A 24,729-nucleotide genomic window follows, 5' to 3' on the forward strand; every position below is an offset into this window, starting at 1 on the left:
ACCTGCCACGCCGAATCACTTACCTTGTGAAGATCTAGGAAGCAGTCTCTTCTCCAGGCTCTCAGCTGCGTGCACCCCTCCAATGCTCCTGTTCGGGCCTCCGCGGGCCTCCCCCGGTCTGTTGCAGGCCGAAATGGAACTTCCAGAGGCCCAGATCTGACCTACAATGCAACCTCTGGCAACCTTCTGACAAGCAAACTCAATGGGGAAGCCAGATTCACTTAGCAACTTAATGTTACCAATTTAACAAGAGCAGTGACAAGGTCATTAAATGGGGGAAAACTCACTTATCAACTGTCTCACTTAACAACAGAAATGCTGGGCTCAGTTGTGGTCATAAGTCGAGGACTACCTGTAATTTAACACGTGGAGAGTAGGTTTTAATCAATGATCAAGTTAATCGTGTAAATCCAGACAGCTTGTTTGCATTTTTCAGGAAGTACAACGTACGTGTGGAGGACATCATGGTGCGTGATGTGCGTTATATCACCCTGAACTGTAGGTACCGGGATCTTCAGGATGCGTTACACAGCACCAAGATGAAGAGCCTAGCTCTGGTGGAATCAGCCGGTAAGAGAAAAGGATGGGCAAGCAGGTGGGAAAGTGGGAGCAGCTCAGGAGTTTTAGAACTTGCCTTTTGCAAGCAAGAATACTAAATACCCCCAATCTACTTTTTACAACCAACAATAGCACTTAGACTTATATACCACTCCATAGTGCTTTACAGCCGTGACCCCCAATTTTTTGGGCACCAGGGATCAGTTCCAAGGAGAGAGGTTTGGTTCTGAGGTCCCTGAACACGACAAACCCTCTGTAGTTACTATAAATCAATGATTCCTTTATTAGGAGCGCCAGCAGCCCCTCCAAAAAGTTTCTCTCTCACCACAGGTTAACCAATCTGTCCAGCAGGGAGGTGAATAGTTGTCTGCCACATTTATTCATCTCCACCCCCTGCCTTTTATCCCCAGAGCTAGGGTGGGGCTTCGGTAGCAGCGGTGACTCTTCCATCCCAAGGATCAGCCCACGGATTTCCACTGCTCTCCTCTCCTCTGATTTCTGTCTATCCACACGTCAGGCACTGGACCCCGTTGTTCCTCCTCTTCCTCATCAGCCACCTCTGGACCTGGGGGCTGTTGACTCTCCATCTGAGGGCTGGCGGACGGCCCAGGCTCCGTCTCTGTCTCTCTCTGTCTCTCTGTGCCAACTCCATTCCCTCTCCCCCCTCGGAGCTCTCAGGTTGCCTTGATGCTGACCCTGACTCCCACGCTGCTTCCTCATCTCCGCCAGCTCCTGGACGGGCGGGCGGCTGACAGGCCACAACAAAGCGGTGGGCGTGCATGAGAAGCTCTATTTGCGCAAGTGACACAGACTTAGGTGCAAAACCATCCCCTTCCCCAGGGGTGGGATTCTAACGGTTCGGACCAGTTCTATAGAAGCGGTTCTTATGATTCCGCACAGTTCGGAGAACTGGCAAATCGCGCCCCTGGCTGGTCCCGCCCCTCTCCAACCGCCCCCTTTTTTCCCTGCCCAGTCAGTCCTTAGCGCGCATGCCCGACATCGCTGACTGCGTTCTCCCCTGCCCAGTCACTCCTTAAGGTATTTCTTTTTTTACCCTCCTGACAATCAGCTGTTCCTATGATCAGCTGTGCTGAGATCCCCTCCCTGTCTTACTGCTTCGCCCAGGAGGCTTCCCTGAGGTCCCCCGCACTCCATTTTTTGCCTTCCTGGGCCCTAGGGAAGCTTCCTGAGAGCAAAAACACCCCCCAGAAGGCCCAGAAGGCCCCCAAAATGGGTGGGGCGGTTGCCACAAAAAAGAGAGCCACGCCCACCCAGTCAAATGGCCATGCCCACCTAGCCACACCCACCTAGCCACGCCCACAGAACCGGTTGTTAAAAAATTTGAGTCTGGGAATCGATCCACACTTCTTACCAAGGTTGAGAAACATCGCATAAGCACACCTGGTTTTCTTCTTTTTTTTTAACGGCTTCTGGTGTTGCGTCTCCTGAAGCATTGGCGCCTAAACATCGGCGCATGTGTTACAGCCAGTATGTTTTCCACGGTGACAAATATAGATTCTCCCTGCTTGTCCCAATGTCTCTTCCAAAGTTGCTGATGCAATGGCTATTTTCCTAAATGCCTTTATCGACGGGTGAGTCAATCGAGCCGCTACTGACATCACTGAGCCCAAATTATAACAACATCAAAAGGCTGCACCTTGTCGCTGAATCAGATGCAAAATTAGAGAGGGGGAAACGATCCGTTCAAATCATAATTGCCAATGTGATATTTTTGGAATTCTTCTAAGATGAAGCTTGATTTGTGGGGGGGTTTATATATTATATAGCAGAGGTGGGTATTCAGCAGGTTCTGACCAGTTTTGGAGAACCGGTAGTGGAAATTTTGAGTAGTCCGGAGAACCGGCAAAGCGCTTCTGACTGGAGATTTTACAGTATCCTTCCCCTGCCACACCCACCAAGGCACACCCACAGAACTGGTAGTAAATAAATTTGAATCCCATTCCTGTTATGTAGCCAGAAAGACATCATGGCAACAAAGATAGTCTAGAGCAAGGGGTCTCCAACCTTGGCAACTTTTAAGACTTGTAGACTTCAACTCCCACACTTCCTCAGCCAGCAAAGCAAGAACCAGTAGTGGAAATTTTGAGTAGTTGGGAGAACCAGCAAATCCCAACTCTGACTGGCCCTGCCAACCCCATCTATTCTGGGCCTCCTGAGTCCCAGTTGATCGGCTGGGTCTTCTTTGGTTGCCCCGCACAGGAGAACGGAGCTGGAAAGCAGGTTAGTGGGGGTGGGGAGCAGAGGTGGCATTCAGCAGATTCTGACCAGTTCTGGAGAACCAGTAGCGGAAATTTTGAGTAGTTCAGAGAACCAGAAAATACCACCTTTGACTGGAGATTTTACAGTATCTTTCCCCTGCCACGCCCACCTGTCTCCTTCTGAGACAGTAAGTCTGGGCATACTGCCAAGAATGTAAGAAGGGTAGAGAAAAACAAAAGGAGGTTTTTTTCCAACAACCGGTTCTCTGAACTGCTTAGAAAGTTAACAACCGGTTCTAGAGAAGAGGTGAGAACCTGTAAAATCCCACCCCTGTTTAAGTCCCTTTTTTTTTTCCAGTGCCATTGTAACTTTGAACGCTCACTGGATGAGCTGGTGTAAGTTGAGGACTGCCTGAGTATTTTGAGCAACGGCTTGTGGAGAGCTACCATAGAAAAGGATTGTTTCCCGTTGAGGTGCAACCGACAGGCCCCTGGAGGGATTCAGAATGCTGGCTTCCCTAAGCTCTTGGCCTGATCCAGGTTGTAGACCTCAGTTTGAATGTTTTTATTCACTTCCCCTGTTCTTCCCATCATGCTTTTACTTCCTGCACTGGCATAACGGAGGTTCTTTCAGCTGGGTTTCAAACTGCACCTGCTCCTCTCGACAAAAAAAAAAAAAAAACAAGACCCAAAACCCCAACAATTGCAGTCCTGTGCTGTATTAGTCATCCAAATTAGTACTTTTGCCATGTTTTGCTTAGTCTGCATCTCACAGGAAGAGCGGAAAGGGGAAGGAAGGGGCCCTTAGCTTCTCTCCCCAGGGTGGCTACAATATATATTTTTTAAATTTTTTTAAAAGCAAAGGCAGTAAGAAAAGTGGGATCTCCGGAGCAGCAAAATTCTGCATGGAAAACATCCAATGTGTGTTCCACCGTCTGGAAGGGTGCTGGATCAGAGGAACTGAGAGGATTGAATTCTATACACAGTAATCCCGGCTGGGGAATTCTGGGTGTTGAAGTCCTCACAGCTTAAAGGTGTTGTTGAGGTTGAGAAACACTGCTATAAAGTCTCCAATAACCCATGGTGTGCCTGACCTCAAATACAGTTCTTTTCTTTCTTTCTTTCTTTCTTTCTTTCTTTCTTTCTTTCTTTCTTTCTTTCTTTCTTTCTTTCTTTCTTTCTTTTTCTTTCTTCCCTCCCTCCCTCTTCCTTCCTTTCCTCTTCCCTCTCTACCTCTCCTTTCTTTCTTTCTCTCCTTCCTTCCTTTTTTCCTCATTTATCCCTTCTCTTCCTCCCTCCTCCCTCCCTTCCTTCCTCATTTATTTCCTTTCCTTCCTCATTTATCTCCCTCCCCCCTTTCCTTCCTTCCTTCCTTCCTTCCTTCTTTCCTTCCTTCCTTCCTTCCTTCCTTCCTCATTTATCTATTTCCTTCTCTTCCTACCTCCTTCCTTCTTTCCTACCTCCTCCCTTCTCTCTCACCTCCCTTCCTTTCTCCTTCATTTATCTCCTTCCTTCCTTCCTTCCTTCCTTCCCCTTCCCACCCTCCCTCCCTTCCTCATTTATCTCCTTTCTTTTTTCTTCCTTCCTCTCTCTCCCCCTCCCCTTTCTCCCTCCCTTTCTCCCTCGCTTCCTTATTTCCTCATTTATCTATTTCCTTTTGTTCCTCCCTCCCTCCTTCTTTTCTCCCTCCCTTTCTTCCTTCTTCCTTTATCTCCCTTTTTCCTTCCTTCCACTCCCTCCCTCGCCTTTCTCCCCCACCTCCCTCCTTCCCTTATTTCCTCATTATCTATTTCCTTCTCTTCCTCCCTCCTTCCTCCCTCCTTTCTTCCCCCTTCATCCTTTCTTCCCTCCCTCCTTCTTTCTCTTCCTTCTCCCTTCTTTTCTTCCTTCCTTCCTTCCCCTCCCACCCTCCCTTCCTCATTTTTCTCCTTTCTTTTTCTTCTTTCCCCTCCCCTCCCTTTCCTTCCTTTCCCTGCCTCCCCTCCCCCTTTCTCCTTTCCTTTCTCCCTCCTTCCTTCCTTCCTTCCTTGGTTAAAAATGCCCGTCTTCTTTATGCATGGTCAAGACTCTGTTTTTAGTTCCCAGGGCTGCAGGACTCTAAAATGTAGGGAATGTGTTGCCTCCATAAATTTATTTTCACGCTTGCTTTAGGAAGCTGCAATCTCCACTGAACAACTCTATGGAGCAGACGTTTTTTTAAATAACTTCTAGAGTTTGTTTGTTTTTTAAGATTCTCCCCAGATCTCCCTGAGCAAGCCAGTGGGGGAGGTAAGAAGGGGACCTTGCGGGAGAGTCCCAATCAGTTTTCCACCTGAGTGAACACTTTGATCTTGGCTAATGCAGAAGTCTAAAAAAAAAAAGAAAGATCAAAGAGAAATAAATGCTGATTTTGCTGGTGGTATCTAAGAAGCAGAAGCGGAGATAAACAGTCAAAAAAGTCTGCACTTGTGACCTGCAGTGCTTGTGGCGTGTGTGTGTTCCCCTGCCTGGAAACACCGTGAGATACATTTGCAACAAATACAATCTTTGATGAAACATTCAAAGAGCTTCAGCAGCACGCAGGCATTCCTCAACTGGAGAAAGAGGACAAGGGTTCATCATTTCAAAGAATAGGGAATGGAACGGAACGGAACAGGGAATGGAATGGAATGGAATAGAATAGGGAATGGAATGGGAATGGAATGAAAGAATAGGAATGGAATGAATGGAATGAATGAATGAATGGAATAGAATAGAATAGAATAGAATAGAATAGAATAGAAAGAATAGAATAGGAATGGAATGGAATGGAATGGAATGGAATGGAGATAGAATAGAATGGAATAGAATGAATGATAGAATAGTAAATAGAATAGAATAGGAATGAATGGAATGGAATGAATGGAATAGAATGAATAGAATAGAGAATAGAATAATGGAATGGAATGGAATGGAATGAATAGAATAGAATAGAATAGAAATAGAATAGAATGAATGAATGGAATGGAATGGAATGAATAGAATAGAATAGAATAGAATAGAATAGAATAGAATAGAATAGAATAGGGAATGGAATGGAATAGACTAGACTAGACTAGACTAGACTAGACTAGACTAGGGAATGGAATGGAATAGAATAGAATAGAATTCTATTTTCTATTCCATTCCATTCCTTATTCTATTCTATTCTATTCTGTTCTGTTCTATTCTATTATGTTCTGTTCTGTTCTAGCCTATTCTATTCTTGAAAGATACGAAGCCCTTATAACTTCTGAAGGCAAAGCTGTTCCACGGGTTAATTGTCTTCACTGTCAGGAAATTCCTCCTTAATTCCAGCTTGTTTCTCTCCTTGATTAGTTTCCATCCATTCCTTCTTGTCCTGCCTTCAGGTGCTTTGGAGAATAGCTCGACTCCCTCTTCTTCGTGTCTGCCCCACAGATACTGCAATATTGCTGTCATGTCCGTTCCACCCGCGCCCCTCCCCCAGTCCTTTTTTTCTCTAAACAAGCCAAACCCAGATGCTCCAACTATTTTTCGTGTGTTTTAGCCTCCCGGGCCCTTAATCATCTTGGTTTTTCTTCTCTGCACTCCCCACCACCACCAAAAAAACATATCTTGACATCTTTTTTGTAATGTGGCAGTAACCAAAACTGGGCGCGAGTATTCCAAGTGGCGGCCTTACTCAAGGTTTTATAAAGCGCAACTAATAATACTTCATGCCATTTTGATTCCACAAATGAAGGTCTAGCACAGAAAGTAACATAAATCACACGTCTCCATCAGATTTTTTGGAGGACCTTGGTTTTGGCCAGATCCTATCTTGAATTGTGTGTCTGGTCTTTGATACTATTTCATATTTTTTTAAAAAAAAGATTTTGAGAAATTGGATCGTGCTCCGAGGCAGACAATGCCATTGGTTTGGAAATTAGGAATTGAGAACGCTTTTAAAGTCTTGAGGAAAGAGTGAGGGCAGCCATTACAGCACTGGCCACGTTTTTTGTACAGTCAGTTATTATCTCTGAATATAACAGATAAGCTTTAAGCCCGGTGACTTCAGATTTGCTATCAAAAGGACAGGAAGCTGGCCAGTTCTCCGCAGCGCCATTGTGCGTGCCATTCAACTTTGCCACAATCCTTGTAACAGCCGTTTGGCCTTTCGGAGGAACAAGCCGGGTTACATGTCATGCGCAGCAGGGGGTTAAGGAAATAGCTGCACACTGAAACCAATTGTAACGGCGGTTGCAAGTGCGGTGTGCCAACATTTGAAAGGCAGCTGTGCCTGACCCAACCACCCCACCCCCCAAGCAGGGTAAAGATAGTCACCATTTGCAGAGTCACCATTTTTGCATTTGCATTGCATTTGCCTAGGTTCAGAGGTTGCTGGGAGAAATAGCTCGTTATAAATGTAAGAGAAGCGGGACTTTGTCCAGGGGATCAAGTTAGTCGCTTGAGAAGTCACTGGTTGCATCTGTATTGTATTTGCATAGCACTAGAGGATGCTGGGATAAGTTGTCGTTTTTTAGTTGCGAAGTCGTTTCTGACCCATTGCAACCCCATGGACAGCGTTCCTCCAGGCCTTCCTATCCTCTGCGATCTTCTGGAGCCCATTTAAGCTCACACCGACTGCTTCAGTGACTCCATCCAGCCACCACATTCTCTGCCTTCTTCCCTTCTTCTTCCCTTCTTCTTCCCTTCTTCTTCTATTGCCCACAATCGTTCCCAGCATTAGGTTCTTCTCCAGGGAGTCCTTCCTTTCTCATTAAGTGGCCAAAGTATTTGAGTTTCATCTTCAGGATCTGGCCTTCTAAAGAGCAGTCAGGGTTGATCTCCTCTAGGACTGACCGGTTGGATCACCTTGCAGTCCAAGGCACTCCCAGGGAGTCTTCTCCAGCACCAGAGTTCAAAGGCCTCCATTCTTTGGCGCTCAGCCTTCCTTGTGGTCCAACTTTCCCAGCCATCCATTGCAACTGGGAAAACCATGGTCTTGACTGTACATACTTTTTGTTGGCAGGGTGATGTCTCTGCTTTTTAGTATGCTGTCTAGATTTGCCATAGCTTTCCTCCCAGGAGCAAGGAGGGTCTTTTAATTTCTTGGCTGGGAGTAGTAGCTCATCACAAATTTAAGAGAACTGGGACTTCATCTATTGGATCGAGCTAGTCACCTGGGAATTGAGTCACTAGTTGCATTTGCATTGCATTTGCATAGCACCAGAGGTTGCTGGGAGAAGTAGCTCGCCAGAAATTTAAGAGAACTGGGACTTTATCTCGTGGCTCAAGCTAGCTACCTGAAAATTGAGTCACTGCATTGCATTTGCATTGCATTTACATAGCACCAGAGTAGTAAATTTGGAAGGGACCATGGATGTCTTCTAGTCCAACCCCCTCTGGATTATTTCAGAAATATAGAGAATTATCCCTTTTTCAAATTCTCCCACACTGTGGAACCAGAAATGGTTGATTTGCCCAGCACGGTAAACTGGAAATATCAAGCTGAAAGGCAAGTAAGCTTACCGGGCTGGCAAATGTGTCTCCTAATCTTTAGGTCCCATTTGCTTCCCTCTGCAGAATCCATGATCCTGCTAGGATCCGTTGACCGCACTCAGATTGGCTCCCTCCTCCACGACCAGCTGAGTTACGTTCGGCGCCGGCAGTTCATGCAGGAGAAAACCCGGCTGGAGCACCGGGACGCTGAGAAGAGCCAGGAAAACAAGGAGCCACACCACGTGCCAGACACAGGAGTGCGATTTCAGGTGACCGGGGCCCCCTCTTTACTCCAGCGGTGACTTTGCCAACATCTTTCATTTTGTAAAGAACTGAAAAACTGTCTAACACCAGGGAAATTTGGAAGAATCAGGCAGCTCAAAGGAGTGTAAAGATTATTATTATTATTATTATTATTATTATTATTATTATTATTATTATTATTATTATTTTTTGCAAGCTTAAGCTCTCTACAAAAATCTGAGCTAGTAACATCGTCGTCCTGTAACAACCCCACAATCCCTTGTGGGGTGTAGTCTGGGCGACTGAGTGGAGCAAGCAGAGTGTTTAATGGCTGGATGCCCTTCCTGTCACCAAGGCTGAGTTTTGTTCAGCAGATATATACTCATTATGCTCAGAGAGAGAAGTATCTGCCTAGGATCGAACTCACAGCCTCCTGATTGCGTGGCGAGAGCTCCACCTCTGGGCCACCGCACCACTCCAAAAATCTGAGCTACTAGCAGTCAAGGGAAATGGAGGCATTCATGGTGGGCTGGGTTTAGATCTCTTGTGGGCACGCAGGGATTCATGACTGATGACGCGTTTGACCCCTCCCTCACTCTCGGCCTGGTTATCTCCTACAAAGCCATTGGAAAAAGAGAAACACACAGTCACCTGCTGGGTGCAGAGTAACTGTCAGGCCTCCTGGGTAACCCCGATGTCAGATAAAAATATACCCTTTTGGTCTTTTTAACTGCCAGAAAAAGGGAGTGGCATTCTTGAAATGCCTAGATAATCAACTCAGCAGCCCAAAGTTGTCGGAGCGTGAGAAGGTTATTGAAGAGCGTGATGGATGACTCTTGGAGACGGATGTGTCCCATTGGAGAAGTCACATCCAGGGGGTGGGGGAAAGAACAGGGTCAAGGGGGAAATGTATGATTTGATTCAGTACCGCCTGCACCCAGCCACACGCCAACAGGGCCGTTTCTAATAAACCAGTTTACTTTTTCTGAGATGCGGCTAGAGGCTTTTGCGTTGAATGAGGGGGATTTGTTAGAGCCCTGACACCTGACAGGAAATACCACTAGATGAGCTAATTCTACTTTAAATTGTGACCATCATGAAGCCTCCCCGTCACCATCATAATGAAGGACAGTTGTAAATCAGGTCACCCACATGACTGACCCAATTTTATGAGCTTTCTTTGCGATGGTCATTAAACAAACACGGCACTCATTCAGTGAGCTAACGGTTTGCTACAGGCTGGTTTTGCCAACACCCAGAAGCAAATGCCAGTTTTCAGCAAAACCATCGTAACTGCCCATAACCCTAGGCGGCTGTGTAAATACGCTAAAATAATTAAATTAATTAAATATATAAGTAAAACATAGTCACGTGTCCATGGCTTTAAATGCAGCCTGGTTGCCAAGTGCACGACATGTGGTCAAATGACCTCAGAGGCCATTAGAACCTTTGAATCCGGATCATAAATACCCTAACCTTCACCCCAGGGAGGTATGTCATAACTCGGAATGGTCGCTAAGTGGCTCGTTATATAAGTCTAGGGCTACCTATTTTGCCAAGCTAAGTTAACAGAATTTTATCAGAGTTTGTTGCAAGAAAATCACATCCCAAAAGGCACACGCAGATAACTGATTCAGCAGGATGCATTAACTTCTTTATATATATATATATATATATATATATATATATATATATATATATATATATATATATATATATATATGATAGATAATAAATAGCACATGAAGTAAATTTACAATACCAACAGCAGATTCTTCCAACGTGGAAAAAACACAAGCAGAGGAGAGAACAGTTTTCAGTTTTGATTCAGAGTGGCAGACTAGAAGGCAGTTTCAGAGCTCAGAGCTTAATACAGAGCCACGCTCCCCGTCCAGTTTCAGTTTCCAAACAGTCGTCGTTGGCTGACTTAGTTGCTCTGCCTATGCATTGGCTGACCTTATAACCGTGCCTCTGCCAGTTCGTGAATACTCTGACAAATTTGGCTAAAAATCTGAAAACACAAATCTCCCATCTCCTTTTTTAAGCAGCTGAACTATTAGGCCAGGTGCTTCCTCAGTTTCTTCCTCTGACCGTTAAGCCACGGAGGGCTCCCCTGTCTCTTATCTGTCTCGTATCCAGGGGAGCTTCTCTTCCCCTCATCCCCCAAAGTCTTTCTCACAAACCATTAGGCCTCCGAGCTGAAGTCGTGTCCCTTTCTAACTTCTTCTTCTTTTTCCTTCTCCAATCAGATCGTGCCAGAGGAATCCTCCTCCTCCTCCCTCCCTCCACAGAGCGAACCCCGTAAACCCCTGAAGCCGGCTCTGAAACGGGTCCCCAGCACTTTATCCGACAATCATTCAGGTAACCGGGGCGGGGGCAAAAAAAGCTCTTTTGCTCTATTCCCGTTCACCTTCTTCTTTACACGACCCCATAATCCCTTGCGGAGTGGAATCTGGGCAACCGAATGGAGCTAGCATAGTGTTTTAACGGCCGGATGCTCTTCCTGTCGCCAGTGCGGAGTGTTGTTCAGCGGATTATATTCTCAGTGTGCCCAGAGAGAGAGAAATATCTGCCTCTTACCTAGGATTGAACTCACAGCCTCACTGATTGTGAGGTGAAAGCTCCACCTCTGGGCCACTGTAGCACTCCGCTCTAGGTTCCCTTAAGTTCTCCACATTTCAGTGTAAACTCTCTCTCCTTACCACAGCACTGATATCGCTACCTAGTTAGGTATTGAAAATGTCTGCGAGAAAACAACCAAGCTCAGAGAGCACCAAAGAAAACTCTTGTGTCAACCCTGAGCTACAAATAATCTCCTTTATTGGTGCGATGCAAAGTACACAGTTTTAACAGATTTAACAGATAACAGATTTAATAGATAATCAGAGTTGGAAGAGACCTTGTAGGTCATCTAGTCCAACCCCACCCCCCACTCAAGCTTTTCTCCTAGAGGGTGACTTTCTGCTTCCCAAACTGCCTCGGTGCATTTGTCTCTAAAGGTGATAAGTTGCTAGTCCTCTGCACAATACAGATAGTTCTCGACTTACAACAGTTCTTTTGGTGACAGTTTGAAGTTACAACGGCACTTAAGAAAGTGACTTCTGACCGTTTTTCACACACCTATGACTATTGCAATATCCCCATGGTCAAAATTCAGATGCTTGGCAACAGGTTCATATTTATGACGCTTGCAGTGTCCCGGGGTCACGTGCTCCACTTTTGCGACCTTCGGACAAGCAAGGTCAATGGGGAAGCCAGATTCACTTAACAGCTGGGTTACTCACTTCACAACTTCAGTGATTCATTGAACATCTCTGGCACGGAAAGTCGTAAAATGGAGCAAAACCCATTTAAGAAATGTCTCACATAGCGACCAAAATATTGGGCTCAATTGTGGTCATAAGTCAAGGACAACCTCTATGGCACTTGGGTCCTCCCCCAGGTATTCTCTGAATAATTATGAGGTCTCTCTTTCTCCCTCTCCCTCCCTCCCTCTCTCTTTCTCTTTCTTTCTTTCCCTCTTTTTCTTTCTCTCTTTCCCTTTCTCTCTTTCCTTTAACCCTCGCTCTCTCTTTCTCTCTCTTTCTCTTTCTCTCTCTTTCCCTTTCTCTCTTTCCCTTTCTCTCTTTCCCTTTCTCTTTCTCTCTCTTTCTCCTTCTCTTTCTCTCTCTTTCCCTTTCTCTCGCTCTCTCTTTCCCTTTCTCTTTCTCTTTCCTTTCTCTCTCTCTCTTTCTCTCTCTCTCTCTCTCTCTTTCCTTTCTCTCTTTCCTTTCTTTCTCTCTCTTTCTCCTTCTCTTTCTCTCTTTCCCTTTCTCTTTCTCTCTTTCCTTTTCTCTCTCTCTCTTTCTCTCTCTCTCTCTCTCTCTCTCTTTCCTTTCTCTTCTCTCTCTTTCCCTTACTCTCTCTCTCTCTTTCCCTTTCTCTCTCTTTCCCTTTCTTTCTCTCTTTCTGGACAGCTGGGACAAGCGAGACGGCAGGGATGACCTTGAAGAACCTTTTTTGCGCCAACGCCTCAACAGCAGAGTCCGTGGAGGTGAGCTCCCCATTTTTAATCACCCCGCCTTCCCTCTCTCCATCTTTGAGCCAGAACCCCCCCCCCCCCGAAATCTTCACTTCCCAGGCCGCTGCTTGCTCCCTAACATGGCAGACTTGTCCCCGCTCCGCCACCGGTTCCCTCCTGAAATTGTGTTCTCTCTCCCTCCCGCTTGTTTTGGTAAAAATTAAAAGGAGGAGATTCCGGGGGCATCCGAAAAGCACAAGTCGAAACGCGTCCGTATTTCGGTGGTGGTAAGTGTGGGCCGGCCGCCCCGTATCCGTTCCTCTCCTTCCCAAAATCACAGGAACTAAAAATTAGATCGGCCCTAAACTGTGCTGAAGGTTACAGGATTTATGAAACCTGACTCCCCAATTCAGGACAATTTGGCTTCTGTAAGATTCACACATGCCTAACTTTTTTTTAAAAAAATAAATAAATCTGCCTGTTTATCCATACAAACTCCTTTACACAAAGTTTAGCATTAACCTTGTATTCTTTACGACCTTCGATCCAAAGCAGTGTTTCTCGACCGTGGCAACTTTAAGAGGGGTGGACTTCAACTGCCAGAATTCCCCAGACGGTTTGGTTGACGTGGTCTCAGGTTTTTGTTTTTTTTAGTTTTGCAAGGAACCTACGAAAGAGCTTTCTGGGCTCACGGAATATATATTTTTTCCAAAAGGGAAATCAATTCAACAAGGGTAGCTCTTTGCAGCTCAGCCTTTCTTATGACGTAGACCAGGGGGTGTCAAACTCAATTTCATTGAGGGCCACATCAGGATTGGATTTGACCTTGGAGGGCCCGGTGAGGGCATGGCCATGGTGGGTGTAGCAGAAACAAGACTGCACCACCGCAGGCATGGTTTTATAACCTTACTATCTTGATACCCATGCTTCAGTACAAAACTATGTGATCGGGCTTAGTTTTGAGGGAGGAAAATAAGGGCAAAAAAATTGTGCCTCTGCCTACCAGCATCCATTGGTATTCATCTAGCTAGTGTCCTATCAGTGTGTGAGAGAGTTAAGGGCTGTTTGGAAACTGAAACAGTATTTGCTGTGTGAGACAGCAAGGAGCCTGGGTACAACTTCGCTCAACTGTTCCGTACTAAAGCTGCCTGGTGCTGTGAAAGTAAAACTGAAACTCCTCTCCTCTGCTTGTGTTTTGCAATTGGAACAGATTTCTTTCTGGGTGGGGAGGGGAAGTAGAACTCCTTAGCATCAGAGCGTGTTAATAAAAATATAGGAAATACTAATGCTCTGATGATCATTTTGAAAAATCCTTTCTTAGTGAGCATCTAGAAGCCAAGAGTGCCAAATTTCAAGTTCTGGAGATTTTGTGATGATACATGAGTGGTATTTCACCTAGATTAGATAGATAGATAGATAGATAGATAGATAGATAGATAGATAGATAGATAAAAATAGGGAGGCATACGTTTCTGTGTTTTTGTTTTTTCAATACTTACTTGATCTACTTGAGAGAGAGACTAGATCAAGAATCTGACTCCGTAGGAAATTGAACTACAAAATTGTTGGCATACAGTAGGCTACAGTAGCAGAATCCTGCAAGTCTGAAAGGTAAAGTTTTCCTCCCTTTTCCTCCCTTGTATAACCTTCTGAGTCAAGGACGGCCTCCTTGCAGCACTCTTGAGGCTTCGTTTTGGGCCTGGTAGGCTTCCTGGACCACCCTGGAGGCCGAAAGCGGTTGCGGTGGGGGGGGCGCCCTGCCTGCGCCCCATTTTTGCTAACAGAGACCCCACAGGCCAGTCTTTTGCTGTTTCTAGGGCTGCCCCACAGAGCAGATCCGGCCTGCGGGTTTTGAATTTGACACCCCTGATGTAGACAGTGATGCAGTCAAGTTGCTAAAGATGCTAAATTCAACGTTAGGCTGTATTGACGGAAGTATGGACTTCAACACCCAGAATTCCTTTAAGATGGCTGGACTTCAACTCCCAGAATTCTGTGCTGACTGGGGAATTCTGGGAGCTGAAGTCCACACGTCTTAAAGTTGCCACGGCTGAGAAACCCTGCTCTGGGTTTTACAGATCTTTGTTTGCATAATATCGTGCGAATATATTTAGAATAAAAGAGTCTGCAAATCCTGGCCAACCCAAAGCTCTGCTGACTTGTACTATCCTTATCATTTAGAAGAAATCTTGCACGTGGCACAGTTGTGTTGATTTTGACAAGGCCTACTTCCTAAAGTCTCCGAGGTTGATTATAGATAATAACTTGCCAATTAACGTGTGCCTATATCTTATCTTAAGATTAAGAAGCACACACAATGCACATTTAATTATGGCCTATAAATAGGACTCAGAGTATATATAAAGTGCCTGACATTGATAAAATTCCACCTGGTTTGAGCTTCCAAAAAGCACTGAGCTATCCAATCCTTGAAACAACATGGTTGATATTCTTTGAGCTCATTTTGTGTAATAATTTGTACAGGAGCCTCAAATTCTGCATTGTTTTGGGATTTATTTTTTTTAAAAAAAACCCTCTAATATACTGCCTTTTAGCTTGGGCAACTTCAAAATGTCTGGATTTAAACTCTCAGAATTCTGGCTTGTGAATTCTAGAAATCCAAATCTAGCCCTCTTAAAGCTCCCCTAATTGAAAAACACTGCTCTAACGTACAGGTAGTCCTTCACTTATGACCACAACGAAGCCCAACATTTTGGTCGCTAAGCTCGTTCGGTGAGTTTTGCCCTCTTTTATGACCTTTCTTGACCGCTGTTGCAAAGTGAATCGCTGCAGTGGTTAAGTTAATAACAGGGTTTTGCCAAGCGCCCGAATGTTAAATCACACGGCCACAGTCGTAAGTCGTAAGCTGCAATGGTCGTGAGTGCGAAACACGGTCACAAGTCCCCTTTTTCAGTGCCATTCTAACTTCAAATAGTCACTAAAGGGATGGACGTATGTCAAGGACTACCTGTACGGCCACCCTCGAGTACCTTCCGCACAGTTTCAGCTCTCATTTTGATTGTGTTTTTGTGTTAGCGGTAACCCAAAACAATCCTCTTATCTTCCTTTGACAAACCAGTTGATTTATTTAGAGCCATCTTCCCCTCTGGAACAACCAATCCTAAATATTTCTTGCCTTCATCCCTGCCTCAAGAATGACTAGCTTCCTTTCCTCGTTTCCATCTTTCTATCCTGAAAATAAATCTGCATCGTAAAAGTGATTTTTGGTGATCCTCTACCTGTCTCTAAGAAGATGGCAAAAGGGGGCTGAATTAGTGACGACCCCACTGGGTGAATTGTGGCTATCTTCACCTTTTATCTTCATTTGGTCGACAAATACCTCCTTTTTTTTCTTGCGAGAAAGACATGAAAGACATTTCTGGGCTCACGGAATGCATTTTCCAAAGAGACATCCATTCAAGGAGCGTAGCTCTTCGCAGCTCCGTCTTTATTACGATGTACACAGTGACGCGGTCCCCTTGTTCAAAGATGCTAGTGCAACATCTGGCTTTTATTGACGGAAGCATCGAGTAACACGGCTGTTCTCCTGGATGCTGCAAAGGCCCTAGGTATGATCTAAGGCGCCAACGCAAGCGAGGAGGTGAAAGTCTATGTAGTCGAGAGATGATAAGAGTCGCGCGGGGGAGGGTCCTGGCGTTACATTCCCATGATATACGTAAACCTGGTTACCGATTTAATCCCCAATGTGGGTTTCCACAGTGCATTAAACCATAAAACGAACCAAACAGCTGGGGACTGGCACAACAGACTAGTTCAAATCCCCACTTACGTGTAGGCCTCGACTTGCAACCACAAATGAGATCAGAATTTCAGCTGCTAAGCAAGGCAGTTCTTAAGGGAGTTCCACAGGCCTCTGGGAGGGTGAAAACAGCCTTCCCAAGGCTTTGGAGGCCCTCCAGAAGCCGGAAACAGGCCCATTTCCAGACATCCAAAACTTCCAGGAGCGCCATTTTTCTCCTTCCCCAGAGTCCGGAGGCTTCCCCCAGGCCTCTGGGAGGGCGAAAACATCCTCTCCCGGGCTTTGGAGGCCCACCGGAAGCCAGAAACAGGCCCATTTCTGGACTTCCAGAAGGCCTGTTTTTCCCCCTACCAGAGCCTCCACGTGGGCCCTGCATTTACCTGCATCCAAAACAGGCCACATGGAGACTCCTGGGAGCGGAGGGGCAGGTTGGGCGGGCCCAGCTGGTCAGTTCAACTACCGGTTCAGTGAACCAGGTGTAGATTTAACACCTGGTTCGCCCAAACCGGTACGAACCTGTCTGAATCCCCCTCTCCTCCTTTTATGCCACGGTTGTTAAGGGAACTTCTTGCTGTTAAGTGAATGAGACACTTGGTTGTACGAACAGAGGCATAGAATCAACCTCAGGTGAAGTATTAATACCGCTGTATAAAGCCTTAGTAAGGCCACACCTGGAATACTTGCATCCAGTTTTGGTCACCACATGACCAAAAAAAAAAATGTTGAGACTTTGGAAAAAGTGCGAAGAAGAGCAACTAAGGTGGTTCAAGGCTTGGAGATTAAAACATAGAAAGAACGGCTGCAGGATTTGGACTTGGCTAGTCTAGGGAAAAGAAGGACTTAAGGGGACATGAGAGCAGCGTTCCAGTATTTGAGGGGCTGCCACAAAGAGAAGGGGATCAATTTATTCTCCAAAGCACCAGAAGGCAGGACAAGAAGCCATGGATGGAAACTAACCCAGGAGAGAAGCAACCTAGGACTAAGGATAAGTTTCTTAAGAGTGAGGACAATTAACCAGTGGAACAACTTGCCTCTTGTTTAAATTTTAAATTTCCGGGCATTTATATCTTGGAGGACCTCTCATGGACTGTGAATGCTAACATGCTTGTAAATAGGATGGGACAGGACAGGACGGAACGGAACAGAACAGAACAGAACAGAACTGAACTGAACTGAACTGAATTGAATTCTTTATTGGCCAAGTGTGATTGGACACACAAGGAATTTGTCTTTGGTGCAAATGCTCTCAGTGTATATAAAAGTAAAGATACATTCATCAAGAGTCAAGAATCATCAGGTAAAACACTTAATGATAGTCATGAGGTGCAATAAGCAATCAAATCATACTAGGAAACAGTCCATATAAATCATAAGGATACAAGTGATAAAGTTATAGTCATACAGCCACAAGTGGGAGGGAATGGGTGATAAGGAGTGATGAGAAGATTAACAGTAATAGTAGTGCAGACTTAGTAAATAGTTGGACAGTGTTGAGGGAATTATTTGGTTAGCAGAATGATGGCGTTCGGGGAAAAAAATTGTCCTTGTGTCTAGTTGTTTTGGTGTGCAGTGCTCTATAGCGTCGTTTTGAGGGAAGGAGTTGAAACAGTTTATGTCCAGGATGTGAGGGGTCTAAATATTTTCACAGCCCTCTTTTTGACTCATGCAGTATACAGGTCCTCGATTGGAGGCAGGCTGGTAGTAATTGTTTTTTTCTGCAGTCCTAATTACTCTCTGAAGTCTGTGTCTGTCCTGTTGGGTTGCAGAACCAAACCAGACAGTTATGAGAGGTGTAGATGACAGGCACAGAAGGAACAGAAGAGGCTGTACTTCCTGAGAATACTCAGGAAGATAAATCTATCTCAGCATCTACTTCTATCCTACTCCCGCAGCACCATTGAGAGTGTCCTGACATACGGCACTCTTGCATGGTACGGGAGTAGCTTTGTAGAGGACAAAAAAAGCTCTACAGAGAATCATTTAAAAAGCCCAGAATGTCGTTGGGCTCCAGCTACCAGGCTGGATGACATCTTTGCATCTCGCTGTGCGAGGAAGTTGCACAACATTCTCAAGAGACTCTTCCCATCCTGCTCACAATCTTTGTGAACTGTTGCCTTCTGGCAGAAGATACAGAACAATTAAAACTCAGACCACACGTTTCCTGAACAGTTTTTAATCCCAGAGCTATAATTGCACTTAACAACGAACTTAAGGACCACCACCAGTGAGCTGTTGGACAGTATTACTTGGTCTGTTGTGTGGATGCTTGTGTGTTTTCAGGGGTTGGGGAACTTTGATGGGTGGGGGTTTGGGGATTGTCATGTGTGTGTGTGTGTGTATGTGTGTGTGTGTGTGTGTGTGTTGGGTCTGGTCTCTGGGTATTATGTGAATTTTGTTGTATTTATACTGTGTATATGCATACAATGAAAATAAAGAATCCAAATTCCTGTAGTTCTGTCATGCCCTTGTTGGAATCTGATTCTGAGGAGGAGATTGAGCAGCCAGGGAGTGGGAGTGTGGCCCTGGTGGCTGTGGAAGAAATGGAGGAAGGGCACAATCCGGCTGGGCATTCAGAGGAAGACCCAGGGCCATCCCCTCTTCATCCTAGGGCATGCAGGGAGGAACAGAAAAGGGAACAACGTGGCTTATTGGAGAGAAAAAGGCCCTGATCCCCTTTCATTAGTTGCAGCTGTGAGAACAGAATATAAGAAGGTCGTTTGCACACAGCACCTTGCTGGAAGCAAAGCGTGCATTATCTTTGTCGAGGCTTATCTGGGTTTTGGCGTCCTCCCAACTGTGGGTGCTGCGTTATCTTTTGGAAGTCTGCAGTTCATTATCCTGGCCTGTCGTGTTAAGGATTCCGGTGTGGTTTGTGTTGGTTTTTTTTTATTTCTAATTTATCTATACTTTGGGTTCGGACTGCATTGCTTCCCTTTGTAGACTGTTTTTGAAAGAGTTGGATCTCCAGCCGCGGATAACTGGACATTGGGGGCCAAGTTGGAGGTTTTAAAGGGAATTTATCTACTTTTTTGACTTTGTTATTTTTGTGCCACACCCTGGGTCATCACAAGTTCTTTTGCCAGCTCCTGATTCTCCTGACTTCTACTCCTTCAGCTGGGCCTCCCCTCCTTCCACTGCCCAGTCACACCCTGTGTCCCTTTTCCCCACATAGGTGCTTATGGTAAATAATCCGTCTTCTCCTTGTTTCTCTTGCAGGATGAATTTGATCCAGTTAGCGAGATGACTCCAACTGAGGTAAGCTTCTAGGAGTCTCCCATCTTGACTGAGATGCTCCAATTTTGAAAGGAGAAGCATTTCTGCCACCACCTTAGCCAACACTCACAAAAATAAGTCAAGTTTATGACTAGATAGCCAGTGCTAGGTTCTTCCTCCTTCTTGAAATGGTATAGTATCTCCTGCTTGAGCAGGGGTTGGACTAGATGACCTACAAGGTCCCTTCCAACTCTGATTATCTGTTACCTGTTTCTTGTGCCTTATCCGTCATCGGACATTGGCGATCCTGTTTTTATCAACGGCTGCATGAAAAAGTGCTGCTGAGTTTTGTCAAGAGTATATTCATGAACTGGGATAGAGCTTGGTAACAAGGTCAGCCAATGAATAGGCCATAGCAATTAAGTCAGCCAAAGAGAACTGTTTGGAAACTGAAACTAGAAGTAGCTTAGGCGTGGCTCTGTATTAAGCTCTGCAGCACTGCAGCTATGTGAAGCTCTGAGTCTGTCTATTGAAAATGAAACTAGCTTGCTTGCCTGCTGGAGCTACTTGCAATAATGTTTCTGTCTGAGTTTGCTCCATGTTGGAGAAATCTACACCTGGTTTGTAAAATCTACTTATTATGTTTATAAAGATGTTAAATGAAGCATCAGCCACCTGTGTTTATTTTTCTGGCGCTGAATTAATTGCTGCAAAAGTCTGAACAAGTTTTGTCCATACCAGTCCCTTAGATCAAGGGTCTCCAACCTTGGCAACTTTAAGATTTGTGGACTACAAGTCCCAGAGTTCCTCAGCCAGCTTTGGAGACCCTTGCCTTAGATTGTGCAGCCATGATGTTCTTCTTCTGCCTGGACCTCATTTGCCTCCAGTCTTTCCCTGGAGGATTAAGTGAAGTAGGCTGTATTTTTCCAGGTGTCTCATCACATGTCCAAAATATTCTAAGGTTTTCCTTTTTTATGGTTCTGATGATTTTCCTTGGCTTTCCCAGGTGGGATTCAAATATTTTTACTACCGGTTCTGTGGACGTGGCTTGGTGGGCATGGCAGGGGAAGGATACTGCAAAATCCCCATTCCTTCCACTAACCTGCTTTCCAGCACATATTCCATCCGGTCCAATAGATAGAGATGGTTTTAGATTGCGCAATGCTTTTTCAACAATGTCTTCTGTAAAATCGATATGTATTAGATCATTGTAGTTTTCTGTGGTTCAGCTAGGAAATACTGGGCATGATCCATTGGTGTTTACAAATACTGATCCAAAGAATATGTTAAAGAGGTTGGCTTTAATGGTGTCGTTGTTGCAGTCTTTACCATTAGGTCCTATCAGGGGTGGGATGGACCTTGAGTCTTTTAGTTTGTTGTTTACAAAATTGTAGAAACGCGGGTGGAATTGGTGCACAGAAGGTTTTCCTCTTGTTTAATGTGATAATTGATGCATTCAGTTTTTGTCTGGTGGCATACATTTTTGTATCGGCTTTTGAAATTGGCAACGTGACCAGATTTGTTTTTCTGCCAAAGTGATCTCTTTTTGGATTGAAGCTTCCTTATTGTTATGGGTAATCTGTTTTTCCTGGTTTTGGGAGTTGTTATTGGTACGTATAGTTTGATGACTCTTTTGACTTCAAGTAAAACAATATTGTAATGGTCTTCAACAGTATTGCATCCAGTGAATAGAAATTGCCAATCAAGGGATGAGAGATTGTTGTCTATAAGACCATGGTTGCCTTTTTTGAAGTTATAATTGGGGATCACATCATTGTGATGATTTTTGTGTGGACGTATGTTGAGACAAAAGTCAATCATGTTGTGGTCATTGTTGGAAAAGGGTTCTTTAATTTGTATTCCATAAATTGAATTCAAACTATTGCAGAAGATGAGATCGAGGTAGTTGTTAAGTCTAGTATTGTTGGTTACTTGTGGTCCCAGTCCCAGATTTGTTACAGCGTTGTAGAAGGTTGCATGTGTGGGTTCAGTTTTACCCCCAACAACCTGGGTCCTCATTGTACCGACCTTGGAAGGATAGAAGGCTGAGTCAAACTTGAGCCAGTCAGGATTGAGAAGGCCTGGCCTAGACCAAAGGGATAAAACCTATTTTAAGTCCAAAACAACAAGACGAGTAACTCTGGCAGAGGCCTCCCTGATTTACTGGGTTATAAAAAGGAGAGGATGTATAATATTTTAATTAATTAATGCATCAATCTGATTAAATTAGTGGAATGACAAAAGCCTCCAGAAGTTGTGGGTGTATCATTACTGGAGGTTTTTAAGAAACGTTTGGACAGCCGTTTGCCTGAAGCGATACAGGATTTCCTGCTTGAGTTGGGGGTTGGACTAGAAGACCTCTAAGGTCCCTTCTGACCCTGTTGTTCTATATTCCAATGCAATCAGTCTTGCAAGGTTGTGCTATTATATTTCAATAAAGTATAGTTTTGGTCTACCCGTGGAGCTGATTCTCAGGTCTAGTCTAGTCTACCTAGTGGGGCTGTCAGCTTTTTATTAAATCAACCCAGTTGTCGCTTTCTAATATCTGGGGTGGGGGCTCTTTCTTGATTTTTTCTGAACTTGGAGAGGCTTGCAACTGAACCTTGGACCATGTGTAAAACAGGCCCGTGCCATTGATAGAGCATGAGATTGTTGCAATTGCCTTAATCAAGAAGTGCTGGGAACAATCTGATAATGCGCTGCCCATAAAGATCTCCAATCCATCCATCTCTGCGTCTCTTTGAATTAGAGCAAATAATTAACAAGCAGAAGCCTTTGAGGTGGTTTGTCTTATCTGTTGCTAAGAGCTGGGGAAATAAGCTTGCCTGTGGTTAGTCTTTCCCTTAATCACCTATCTGCTTTAAATTATTCGCACATTGGCTGTGATCAAACAAACCTACTTAGCCAGATAAAGACCTTGCAGATAATTCACAGAACTTGCAAAATTTGATTAGAATTGCTTTTTACAAAAAAAAAATTCTATGGCTTCGTATCTGCAAAGCCAGCCCGTGTGTGGTTCGTTTGTTATTCCAAAAATTATGAAAATCCCAAAGAGGCTACCTCAGGAAGCATATTATCTGAAAACAGTCACATCTTCCAAAGTCGGTAGGGTGCAGTCATCGGGGTTTTAAAATTAATACAAGGGAGATTCAAGTTTTAGATGCCTTCAGGCATGATTTTCAGTTTGTATGCCAATCTGTAGCACTTCTCTTAATATGTTAAATGTTAAACCCAGATTAACAAATCTCAGTGGTAGTCTTCTGTAGCATGTTGTATGGAACCAGAGACTATCTGTACTGAACAATAGGATTAGGATTAGGATTAGGATAGAACAGAACAGAACAGAATAGAAAAGAAAATAGAGAATAGAAATAGAAAATTGAGAATAGAATAGAATAGAAAATAGAGAGTAAAAATAGAATGGAATGGAATGGAATGGAATAGAAGAGAAGAGAAGAGAAGAGAAGAGAAGAGAAGAGAAGAGAAGAGAAGAGAAGAGAAGAGAAAATTGAGAATAGAATAGAATAGAATAGAATAGAATAGAATAGAATAGAATAGAATAGAACAGCATAGCATATAGGAATAGAATAGAAAATAGAGAATAGAAATAGAAATAGAAAATTGAGAATGGAATGGAATGGAATGGAATGGAATGGAATAGAATAGAATAGAATAGAATAGAATAGAATAGAATAGAATAGAATATTCTTTATTGGCCAAATGTGATTGGACCCACAAGGAATTTGTCTCCAGTGCAGAAGCTATTAGTGTGTAGTACATATAAGCAACAAAATGATAAATCACAAATCATAAGATACAAACGACAAAGTGATAGTCATAAGATATCAATAGGAGTAGGCAATAGGAAGGATGAGAAGGATAATAGCAATACAACCCTATTACATAGATAGATATCCTTAGGCATAAGGCTGTGGGAGTGAGGTGTTTAGCAGAGCGATGATATGCATGTGAGGGGAACTGTCTTTGTGGCCTAGTTTGGTCGGCAATGCCCTATAGTGGCTTCCCAAGGGAAGGAGTTGAAACAGTTTATGTCCGCGATGTGAGGGGTCTGTAGATATTTTCCCAGCCCTCTTTTTGATTCCTGCAGCATACAGGCCGTCGATGGAAGGCAGGTTGGTAACAATTGTTTTTTCTACAGTCCTGATTATCCTCCGAAGTCTGTGTCTGTCTTGTTGGGTTGCAAAACCGAACCAGACAGTTATAGAGGTGCAGATGACAGACTCCATCATTCCTCTGTAGAACTGTTTCAGCCGCTCCTTGGGCAGTTTGAGCTTTCTGAGTTGGCGTAGAAAGAACATTCTTTGTTGGGCTTTCTTAGGGTGGTTCCAAAGTTAGGTGTCCATTTCAAGTCCTGGGAGATTATAGAAGCCAGAAATTTGAAGGTCTCTACCATTGATGCTGTGTCTCCTGATATTATAAGAAGTGATAGAATAGGAGAGGTTCTCCTAAAATCTATTAACATCTCTACATGTTAAGCATGTTCAACTCCAGACTGCTCTGGCTCCACCACAGGGCCAGTTCAACTTCCTGTCTATATGTAGATTCGTGACCATCTGGAGTGAGAGAATCATTTATCGATGGATCTCGAACAGTTGATATTCAGGGGAAAATATTGTAAATATTATACAGTAAATCATCATCTTTTAACAACCCCATAATCCCTTGTCGAGTCTGGGCAACTGAATTGAGTAAGCAGAGTGTTTACTAGCCGGATGCCCTTCCCGTCCCCAATGCCGAGTTATATTCAGCAGATATATTCTCACTGAGCCCCAGAGAGAGAACTATCTGTCTCTAATTTAGGGTCGAACTCACAGCCTCCTGATTGTGAGGCAGGCGCTCCGCTCCGCCTCTAGGCCACTGCACCACTCATCAATATTATACAGTAAATGCAACTAAAAAAAATAAATAAATGTGAGCAGTCCTGCTGCATTAATGTGTCTCCTGAATTTGTAGGTTATGGAATGGGAGGAGCGACAACTCGATCAGCTGGTCAACTTCAACAACTGCAAGATCGATCCGGCTCCCTTCCAGCTGGTCGAACGGACCTCTTTGCACAAGGTAGAGAGATTGTGGGTCCTGTTGGAAGAAATATCCTTCTGGGTTCAGTTCCAAGTGCGGGGGGGAAAGACACTGGAAACAGGGAGGCTGTTTGGGAAGATGGTTTAATGGCGGACAGGACCACGTGCCTGGGAGCTCCAAAGTGAAAAGGACGGTCGCATGCTCCAAGGTGAAAAAAGAAGGTCAAGAAAAAAGGG

The 24,729-nt window shown here is 44.4% G+C and overlaps 1 protein-coding gene across 2 annotated transcripts in view; it reads left to right on the plus strand.

Moving 5' to 3' along the window:
- The window catches only part of CLCN2 (chloride voltage-gated channel 2), a 123,738-nt gene that overhangs the window by 94,527 nt on the left and 4,482 nt on the right, over nt 1-24,729 (plus strand). Inside the window, exons 16-22 of one of the 2 annotated variants that reach the window (XM_026718889.2) lie at nt 437-570; nt 8,322-8,506; nt 10,730-10,841; nt 12,437-12,513; nt 12,708-12,767; nt 19,457-19,495; nt 24,428-24,532. In XM_026718889.2, the coding sequence (XP_026574674.1) occupies nt 437-570; nt 8,322-8,506; nt 10,730-10,841; nt 12,437-12,513; nt 12,708-12,767; nt 19,457-19,495; nt 24,428-24,532 (712 nt within the window). The remainder of the gene's footprint in view (nt 1-436; nt 571-8,321; nt 8,507-10,729; nt 10,842-12,436; nt 12,514-12,707; nt 12,768-19,456; nt 19,496-24,427; nt 24,533-24,729) is intronic. The other variant, XM_026718890.2, reaches the window with a different exon arrangement.

Source organism: Pseudonaja textilis, chromosome 4 (genome assembly GCF_049901715.1).
Source record: "Pseudonaja textilis isolate UNSWEBS1 chromosome 4, rPseTex1.2, whole genome shotgun sequence".
Taxonomy (NCBI): Eukaryota; Metazoa; Chordata; class Lepidosauria; order Squamata; family Elapidae; genus Pseudonaja; species Pseudonaja textilis.